This window comes from Coenobita brevimanus, chromosome 61 (assembly GCF_032717465.1).
Source record: "Coenobita brevimanus isolate Jiangsu-jjx chromosome 61, ASM3271746v2, whole genome shotgun sequence".
Lineage (NCBI taxonomy): Eukaryota > Metazoa > Arthropoda > Malacostraca > Decapoda > Coenobitidae > Coenobita > Coenobita brevimanus.
The window spans coordinates 44,658,528-44,669,112 of record NC_137014.1 but is presented as its reverse complement, the minus strand read 5'-3'; the positions used below and the strand labels follow the sequence as shown (position 1 = coordinate 44,669,112).

The 10,585-nt window shown below is 40.9% G+C and overlaps 1 protein-coding gene across 1 annotated transcript; it reads right to left on the bottom strand.

Annotated features, from left to right (window-relative positions):
- Window positions 1–2,861: 2,861 nt before the first annotated feature.
- On the bottom strand, window positions 2,862–10,367 carry LOC145403684 (uncharacterized). The gene is made up of 4 exons (XM_080275375.1): window positions 10,277–10,367; window positions 3,568–5,008; window positions 3,479–3,504; window positions 2,862–3,250 (listed from the first exon to the last, which is right to left on the bottom strand). Exons 1-4 carry the CDS (start codon window positions 10,285–10,287, stop codon window positions 2,980–2,982), a joined length of 1,749 nt encoding a protein of 582 aa, XP_080131501.1. The 5' UTR covers window positions 10,288–10,367; the 3' UTR covers window positions 2,862–2,979.
- Window positions 10,368–10,585: the final 218 nt, after the last annotated feature.

The following is a 10,585-nucleotide window of genomic DNA, read 5'->3' as shown; positions in this document are numbered from 1 at the left end:
CCACAGAACGCCTCATCCTTGAGCAGGTTTTACGTTTTTCTCACCGCGAATGGATGGGTTTTCACGCGAAACCTGGTACAGGTATTTGGGAATATTTGCAGGCCACCGCTAACCATGAAACCGCAAACAAAGATGTCTCTAACCATGGGGCTCCACTGTATATGCAGTTAAAAATTACTTGGCATTTTGTTAGCATGTCTGATATGCAAGTGAACATGTATACAGTATATGTGGATGCAGATAATTACTTTGTATGATAGCATGTCTAATTTGCAACTGAATGTGTAAGATCACATTGCTATACCAGAACCTGCATATAAATTAATGATGATAATTAGTGGGAATGTCAGTACATCTGATATGGAAATGAAGATGTAGTATCATATATAAATGCCAGAGTTAGTGTATATAAGATATGAGGCATCCCCCACTGAGAGAACCCAGCAAGAAATCTGTTTTAGTACTGCCATCTCCAGGTGATTTATATTCCAGTTATATGACTTCTCAAACTGGAGGGGTTTGATACAACCTTCATTAACCCCTTCAGTATCATGGTTCTCCTAACTTTACTACAGTTTTATGGCAGTGCAAGGAATACACAACTAACGAACAACTTTTGGTATTAAGGCCCTTTCAACAGGGGATTCCTCATGTCTAGTCTTACTTCCCACTCACTCATCACACTTTTTTTTTTTTTTTTTTTTCACCTAAAATGGAATGTCTTAACTATGGGCATCACTAAATCATATACTGTAAATCTTTATAAAGCCAACTCTGTTAACATAAGATAAGTTACAGAGATAAAAGAGTTTTCCTTATATGTCTGGATGTGCTCCAAAATACTTCAACCTTTTCCATACACACGGTGCTGTACAGAAAGTGGCAAATCAGCTTTATAGGTAGGAATGGAATTTTAACACATTCAGTACAATGACATACTTTCAATTAGATTTTTTTCCCTCTTTGCAGAGGCATAAAATAGTCTGGAGATGATAATAATAATAATAATAATAATAATAATAATAATAATAATAACAGTAATATAAAATACATCATTGGACTGAAAAGGTTAAGCATGTATTTTTCTGTAATTAACTGAAACATTAACAATATAAAACAATGTAATAAAGCAACATACAGTATAACAAAGACTTACTCTACTGTACTTGCTGACTAAAGACAATGTCCACAGATAATTGTCATTAAAACTGATCAAACTATGTCATACCTTTCATCTTTGTTTAAAAACTTTGCTTAGTAATACTGTAGCAAATCTAGATATAAATATGGGTAAAGTCTTATGAATGCATATCATAAATACTGAATGAAGATAGGCTACTTACTTAATTACCTAACAGATTATAATCATAAAAGGGCACTTCTATATACACAGGTTAACTATATGGATAAACTACAAGATATAGTGTGTAAGTCCAGTAATTGATATTTACAGTAAACTAAATGTACTCAATGACCCTGTCCTATAGATATCACTAATCAGTCAAGATAAGAAAGGCAGCTTCAGCCTGCAGTCAACTGGGTTCATGTTTAGATGCAACTTCCTACAATTACCATACAATTTTTTTTTTTTTCATACAACTGTTATTGTAAATTGGAGGAGCCTTATAGGTAGCAATGGAACTTTTAAATGACATTTTTCTGTAAATTACTGTATTTTGACTTTAATCATTACAAATTATACATATGAAGGGGGTCATATAATGAGCACTGACTGTAGCTAATAATTTAAATTGCATCACTATTAAGTTGCTGATGAATTACATCCCATTTTCTCACTTAAAAGCTGTTCATGATAAGCTGCATTGTTATTCAGCAGCTAATAACTTACTAGAAACCTGTTTTAATATCATTACTGATTAACTAGGATTATATTTACTTAGTCATATTTTCACTTAAACACTTTTCTATGATACAGTACATGTGTTTCATTATTCAGCTACTCATAACACTATAAAACTGCTTCATTAGCAGGCTGCTGATGAATTAAGATTACAGTATAGTCACTTTGTTACTCATGATCCATTATTCAATTGTTGTGAAGTCAAAAATCAGTATTTTTTTTTTTGTGCTTATAATCCCTCAACTATGAACCAGACGCAGGTGCATCACTTAAAAAGACTGAAGGCACTAGTCAAAGCTAAAAAAAGCCTGTTCCTGTCCGGTATGTACACTGATATGTTTTGGATGACTGTACATTTAACTAATTCTCTATCCTATACTTTGGTTTACATAACGTTATCCCAGAAGACACAGATTGCTGTATCAAAATTCCCAGCAAACTGAATTACGCTAAAAAGCACGGACAATCTGGCACTTATGGCCATATTATTAAAACTGAGTGCACAAAGGAGTAAGTACTAATTTTTTATGGTCATTGGCTGAAAACCTGTAACTATTAAATGTGATCAGCCTGCATCCCACATTAAAGAGTGCAGTAAGCAATGATACTTAAAGATCAAAGTTCAGACATGTTCTATATTCATTACATCCTTCAGAAATTATCAGTGGAAAATGAAGACTTGTCATACTTTTGTATTCTCGGTTCTAACAATATGGCCCTTCGATAAAACAAAGCTGAAAGACTTTCATGTCATCCTGGAAAATACTCAGCACAAACATTACTCTGCATGAGTGTTTTCTTATTCTTGAGCAGTATATTGTATCAACAAAGCTAAAATTACTGACAATATTTCAAGCACCCTCTTTCACCATTACAAGCAAAGGTTTGCCGACAATCTCCTGCCAACACTGTGTCATGTCATCCTCTTTTCTCATTCCTCCCCAAACATTACAGTACTGTATTCATTCTTCTTGTACAGGTGTATTCGTTTTGCTGTGCATTCCATTTTGCTATCACATAAAAAATGATTCACATAATGCCTTCCATCACCACAGTCAGTACAGAGGTATTGGCAAACTTTTGTTTGTATGGTAATAGAACCTGCTTATAGTGGTGCCTCAGAGAGCAGACTCAATGGGTGCATTGACAGGAGGTGGGGGTGGTGGTGCTGAGGGTTTCACTACAAGCCCTCCTCGGCCTTGGGTGCCAGTAGGAGGTTGTGGTGCCCTGGGTTTTGGTGAGTTGCTGCCTGGTCGTGGTGGCACCTGTGGCTTTGGACGACCCAGAGTGCCCACAACTGGGGTCCCAACTGATATCCTGGCTGGTACTGCTGGTCTCTCTGGTGTGGCAGGCACTGCAGGATAGTATTTGAAATTGCTTCCTTCACCTCCCATATGCTGTGATTCACCATCATATCCTGCACCCACTGGGTACTGAGGAGGCTGTGGAGAGTACTGAATTCCAGGCGAGTACTGTGGTTGAGGGGTGTAGTGATGCTGAGGTGTATACTGGGGCTGAGGGGTGTACTGAGGGCGAGGAGAGGATGGTGGCTGTGGTGAGTATTGGGGACGAGGAGAATACTGCACACGAGGAGAATACTGGGGACGAGGAGAGTACTGGGAATGAGTTGGAGGATACTGAGGCTGCGGAGATTGTGGTGTGTGCTGTGGATAGCGAGTCTGCTGGTTTTGTGGCAGCCCTGCAACAGAGGCATCTGGCTGTGTTGGTTTGGTGTACGCTGAGGCAGGGATAAAGTCTGGTGTTCTGCTGGTTGAAGTCACAGGACCGGAGGGGTAGGTGGCAGGCTCTGTAGTTGCGTTGCTGCCCTCAGTAGCCCTAGCTGCCTGCATTTTGGCCTCAATGCGTTTGGACATCTCTTCTAGGTCAATATATTCATCAGTTCGTAGTGATGGTGGGATGTCGTCCTCAGCAATGTTATGTAATGATCCACGACTCCGTGCCACAAGCAACCCTCGTCCTGCCCCTCTGCCAGGTCCAGTCTTCACTTCCTCCATTGTGTGTAGGGATGCCAGGCTCATGGACCTCTTGGTGTTATAGGAAGCACTCAGCTGGTCCTCACTCAAGTTATTGAGTGAAGCAAGACTGCCAGTGTGGGAGTATTTACTCTTTCGGCTTGAGGTGGTACTGGTGGCATCTGGAGCAGGGTTTTTGGACACTCCAATTTGACTCAGAGAAGCAAGACTGCCACTTTTCTTCCCTCGGCCAAAAACAAAACCTTTCATCTTACTGTAAAGGGCCTCAGGCTCTTCTTCACTTGATTTTTCCTTTGTGGCTTTCAAGAAGGGGCGCTGAAGAAAAGCCAGTGGGTCTACATACATGGCACGGGGCTGGTGCATTCGTACTGGTTCAGGTGAAGGAGGGGCTTCCGGTACTGGTTCACACTCCACATCCTCAAACCCAATATGGACAGGCTCAGGGTATTTCACCTCCACTGGAGCAGAGGGTTTGGGTGGCGGTGGAGCAGGTCGGGTGGGTCGGCGTTGTAAGGGTGGGGGTTTACGGCGGCCAAAGACAGGAATGGTGTAGATACTTTTCTTGCGCCACAACAGATCACAGTCAAAGAATTCACAGCAATCCTGCACTGGATCACTCAAACAGAACTTCATGCACAGGCCACGACCTTTCCTTCGCTGATGCTCCTGTGGGGGGGAGGGAGATGATGCCGGGGCAGAGGGGGCTGGAGTCTGTGTCACAGTTGGAGGTGGGGCCCCCAGGCGTATGGGTGTCCAAGCCTGGCTACCATTCTCAAAACCATGAGAGTCAGCAGATTCCCCATCCCCTCCCTCTCGCTCCTCCATTTCTATTTTCTTTTTCTTCTTCTTTTTCTTTTTGCAAGGGACACACGGGCAGCAACCACATGGATTATCATTAGTTTGGATATACCACTTGCAGGAACAAAAGGCCGCAATACTAAAGATTAGCACCACACCTATAACAACAGCAATGATGACATACAGCTCAAAGTTATCAATTCGCCTCATCTCATCTGCAAGTTGGCAGTGCTTGTACCTAAGCGCCTGCCGATATTTCTTCTGACGGCTGTGGTCAAACTGGCAGATGCACTCATGGTAAGCCAGGGTGGCATTGGTGTGTCGCTCCCCACACACCTCCAGTGGGTCCTTCCTCCTGTAATATATCAAGAATAATTTAAATGACATTATAGGTTAACACAGTCCAGAAGACTTAGGGAAAGATGACTTCCCTACTCTTGGTGGCATTACATGATCAAAAAACCTTCAGTAACCTCTGTGAGACTATTGGACTACACAGGAACTACTGTACTGAGAAACTTATGACACTGGAAGGCTAAAGTGTACAGTATGTGTGACAAGCAGGGGTAATATTCCCAAATACAGTTACAATAGATTCCTTATTTTCAATCTGATTTTTGCAGAAAGAGCAAGTGACATGCGAAAATACTGCAACCTTCCTTTGTTTATACTGCAGAAAACACTATAATCCAGCGTACATTAATCTTATCCCTGTAACTAAGACTGCTTTTTATGTACAAGGAACAGAAGACATGAGAACACTTTGCCATCTCCTGTCCTTATCCTTCCTGCAGAAAATGGAGAAATGAATTGCCCGAGCTAGACATCAAAGGTCATATAGCCTCGCTAGGTTACAGGAGGGAGCTATCCGTTCCAGCACGGCAGACCCGGGCACGGCTTGAACCTGCGATCCCCCGATCACAAGCCCAAAGCTCTACCGCTGAGCTACCGTGCCCCCAACCTTTCCTGCAGAAACGAATCATGGTTATAACAGGGAATCAATTGTAAACACTGTTGAGTATGTTCAAAAATGCAACTCCAGGTTCTTCCCTGTCCAATAGCCTTGCCAATATCCACTACTTTATTAGCCATGCCACATTCTCATTTATGTGTTTAACTTTTTCAGTACAATGATATATTTTTGTAACCTCCGCTAAGGAGGTTATGTTTTTGCCGGTGTTGGTTAGCTTGTCTGTTAGCAGGAATACTCAAAAAGTTATGAACAGATTTTGCTGAAATATTTTGGAAGGGTAGGGTATGGCCTAAAGAACAGTCCATTAGAATTTGGTGGTGATCCAGATCATCATCTGGATCCAGGAATTTTTTGTTTGTTTGTCCACATGATTATCTCCAAAAGTTCTCAAAGAATTTCAATTAAATTTTGTGGAAGGATGGGCCAAGGGCCAAGAAAGAATTGATTAAATTTGAGGGTGGATCCCAATCCGGATCCTGCAATGGCATTTGCAGAAGTATGCACTCTCTGTGTCCTTTCTGATTCTTTATGCAGCCAGATGACTATAAGCATTTAAGACAGTCCCCTTGTAAAGGAGTTGATCAAGACTAATTCTAACCCCTCCAATTCAAAGTCTCTTCTAAGCTGGTAAATAAAATCATCTGAAGATACCAAGAATAAAGCTCAAGCTATATAACAGGACTGAAGGGTTTAAAAACTGGCCATGGAGCAATGAGAACCAGTCTATGCAATTCCCTGGTCCTCGGAGCATTACTGACCAGACTACCTCCAGGTCATCAGGGGCTAAGGTGATATACTTTTACAGTCACATGTTTGTTAGCACCTCCCTGCCAGCAGTAGCAATGTAAGGAATTATGTGAATAATTTGTTTGAGAAATACAGCAAATAAGGGACACAGCAAAACAAGGTAGCTACAGTAACAGGATGGATATTCAGTACAGTACTTTAGCACAGGAGAGAAATGAGAAATGTTTGGAAAAAAAAAAAAAAAAAAAAAAAAAAATGCTGGCAGGATACTGTTGGCAAAACGTTGCTTGTGATTGTACCAATAGCAACAACTAAGCAACAGGTGTGCCACAAGCCCACTCAACGGGACGACCAGAAAATATGTTAAAGTCTTACAGAAATCTTTGTCCTTTTAATCCCTTCAGCCTGATGATGCACTTTCTATTTAATTCCTGCTGTCTTCAGACAATTTTGTTCAGCCATTTGGGAGATTCTCATGTAGTGAATGGGTAACTACATGCTACATTTACCCTCTCCAGTTTGAAGTCAATCCAAAGCTGAACATGCTATCTGTACATAGCAAGAATAAAATGGAAATGTACATCACCAGACTGCAGAGGTTGACAATACCTGTAACAATGGTATCTTTGTACTTTCCTAATTTCCCTCTTTCCTTCCTTCTACCTTTTTCCTTTTACCCTCTGTCAGCTGCCTCCTCTTATTTTCTCCCTGACTTGTGTGAGGAACTTGAAAATCTAATATTGTATGGTAGGGAATAAAAGTTGATGGGAGAGTGTGTAAGAAACAGAATCTAAAGTTGAATGTACGGAAGAGTAAAGTGATGGTCTTTGAGAGAGGTGAAGTCAGTGAATGTACAGCAAGGTTGGATGGTGAGGAATTGGAAAATGTGAGTACATTTAAGTACTTGGGTAGTGTGATAAGTAAGGATGGAGGTTTGGACGGTGAAGTGTTTTGAAAGGGTACAGCAGGGAAGAAAGGTTGCTGGATCTTTGAAAGCAGTGATAAGAAACAGGGAAGTGAGCATGGAAGTGAAAAAGTTACTACATGACAGTATTGTGATACCAACTCTAACGTATGGAAGTGAAGCTTGGACGTTGTTGGAAGGACACAAGTCAAGTGAGAGCAGTGGAAATGAGTTATTTAAGAGGAGCCTGTGGAGTCACATGGAGAGACAGGCTGATGAATGAGGATATAAATGAGCGTTGTGGTGTGGATGTGGATGTGATAGGAAACATTATGAGGAACACACTGAGGTGGTTTGGCCATGTGGAAAGGATGGAGGGTGAGAGACTGACGAAGAGAGTGTATGTGAGTGAGGTGGAGGGGGGAAGAGGGAGGGGGAGGCCAAGGATGAGATGGAGGGATGGGGTGGAGAGGTATATGAGAGAGGGGTGTGTGAGTTGGGAGCAGGGCAGTGAAATGGCGGGGGACAGGGCGACGTGGAGGCGATCTGTTTGTGGCCACCCCAAACAGGATTGAGGCGTCTGGCAATAGATAGATAGATAGGTACTATAAAGGCCTTGACACTGAAACCAAATTGTACACAGAGAATGAAACAGGTCTCTACAAGGGAGTGTTAGCAGCTTTAGTATGGATAAGAGATATTGGCATGGCTTGAATATCAAATTTAAGAAGGTGATGAGTGTCATCTAATATGCAAAACACTTAAGGGTTACACAGACCAGTTTGGGTCAGGACTGGATTTAGCACTCCAGAAAATGGGATGTAGTTCATAGCAGAATATCAAAACACTTGAACAATACAAAAAAATGCACTATTAGAGTATTTTATTTCTTTTCATCATAGGAGTACTATATAATAATACAGACAAATGCAAGTGTAATAAGATGCTTTTTCCACATAATCAGTTAAATAACAGCGTTCTTTTAATATTAGCACAGCAAATCATTGGTCTGCCAAAAATACGAGGGGCATATGCCCCCAAACCGTGTAACTGGAAACAAAAGGGAGATGAAAGGTATTTAATAAGAAAATTGCTTAACCTGGGTAGACAGTATGTTCTGGTGTATGGCCAAAAGCCTAGAGAGAGGGTACAGGCAAAATGGTACAGTACTGTATGGTACACATAAGCACTGTTGTAGGTAAGAAACATGACAAGGCAAGATGATGGTTTACAATCATGAGTGAACATAAGATAATGTGAGGTATCACTAATGTGAAGAATAAGTAGGATGTCAAATATGACTGGCTAAACCTTTTCACAGGATGTGCATAGCCAGAATTACATTAGCCATTTTAAAACTAACAGGTAAATGGATGACTTCCTAGGTGACATGAACTGACCAGTGGATGGCACTGGCTAGGGAATGGAGAACAACATTAAGGATCATAGTGATACATGATTTTCGGAGCACTATATGCACATTTTTACACTAACTTTTCTTGTACATGCATTTGGATCCTACCCACTTTATGACTGTAAAATGGAACAACATGACTGTGGTTGTTGTGTGCCTAATCAAGATTTTTTATTTCTGCCATTCATGCCCATGAAATAAATAATTGGAAAAGCAAAAGGGACAGGTAATAACAAGAGAACAAACTCAACATAAACAAAGCCAACAGTAAGTGCCACTAACACAAATAAAATTAGTAAAAAAATAATAGAATAAAATAAAGCAGAAAAAGAAATGCAAAAATTAAGTTAATTTGGGTAGATCTGAGTAGGTTTGAGTACGTCTCTTCCATTACGCCTGAGAAAAACAAATGTCTGTGAGGCTTAAGGACCATGATTATAATAGGGAAAAGGAAAAAGTCAAAAGGAAACAATTGTTTACAAAATGAAAATATTCAGAAAAATACAGGAAACACATTGGAGGAACAGGAATTGAATTGGTGAGGTCTTTCTGCTGCTTAATGTAACATCTTACAAATGCCTCTATTTTATAACATGGAGTGTAACTTATTTTTGTCAAAGCGCATGTGGCTACACCCAAAAACCACGGAGTGACCACACCCACGAATGTCCAGTAACTAACTGTATGTAACTATTGGTTGAAGAAGGTATATGCAAGACCCACCACCTTCTTTTGTTGTATAAGCACCCTGTACCTTTTCTATCTATCTATCTATCTAACTATCTACCTTTTACAATAAATATTTCAATTCATTTTACATCCAAGCTAAACACCTATTGTACAAAATTATAAACATCTGTCTATGGCCATATGCCTCTATAAATCTTTGGTTGGCCACAACAAACAGTTTATTCATAGCCTATAATTAATCATACCGTAGAAAAACACCGTGCTAAACAAGCCGTTTAAGTTCTTTGTGGTCTGTAAAAGGTAGATATTTCTATTACGTCCGTCTTGTTCTAGTCATGCTCGTTTTCCGACAACAAATGCTGTTTTCCCTTACGTTATCATTTAAAATGCTCACTAGGCCTGAGGAAGTTAAAAATGCCATTCTTTACGACAGAAGAGCCTCTGCTATGTCAGATATGTGAAGGAAGTAGGCTGAGTCAGGCTTAACAAGAACAACTAGGAGGCAGGCTGTCGTGAAGTTCCTTCTCAGAATTCCCGTCCTTGGCTGCACCTCTCCAACAACTTTGAACAATAATCCATAATCGATTGTTCCGGAGGGAGAAGGCTGGTGATGGAACAAGTATAGGTATTTTCATAGCACTGATGGGAGGCGTGGTAAGGGTACTAACAACTCTCTCCTACCACCCTCCCTCCACCCCTTCCCCCCACGCAAGGAATCAGGATGGAGGCAGAGGTTGTGCTGCGGGTACAACACTTCCCACCACTAACTCTGCCCCCCACTCTAAACAACGCCCTTTGTTACGCACCTTAGAACACACTAATTAACCCTCTCCACTTTCCTTTGGCACCCCCATACCCTTCCCAACCTCTCACGAACCAAACGGAAGCACCTTACCATCTGCTCATGTTGTGATTGTAAAGAATTAAAATCCAGAACGACAGCAAACAGCCACCCTCCTTCAGCACCTCACGCTCTCTCTCCTGTGCAGTGTGCTCGGCTCTGGTTATTGCCAGTTAGCTCAATGAATGCTGCCTTTGCCTCGAGTAGTCTTCAGTATCTCACCCTTAAACGATCAACAACAGCCTGTACAGTAAAACAATTTCGTGTCAGAGTGTGGTAAGAATCCACACACTTATACATTTCAACAAATGTACTAAGCAAATTCTTAAAGCATTAGATATATATGGAAAAGATAAAAGAGAA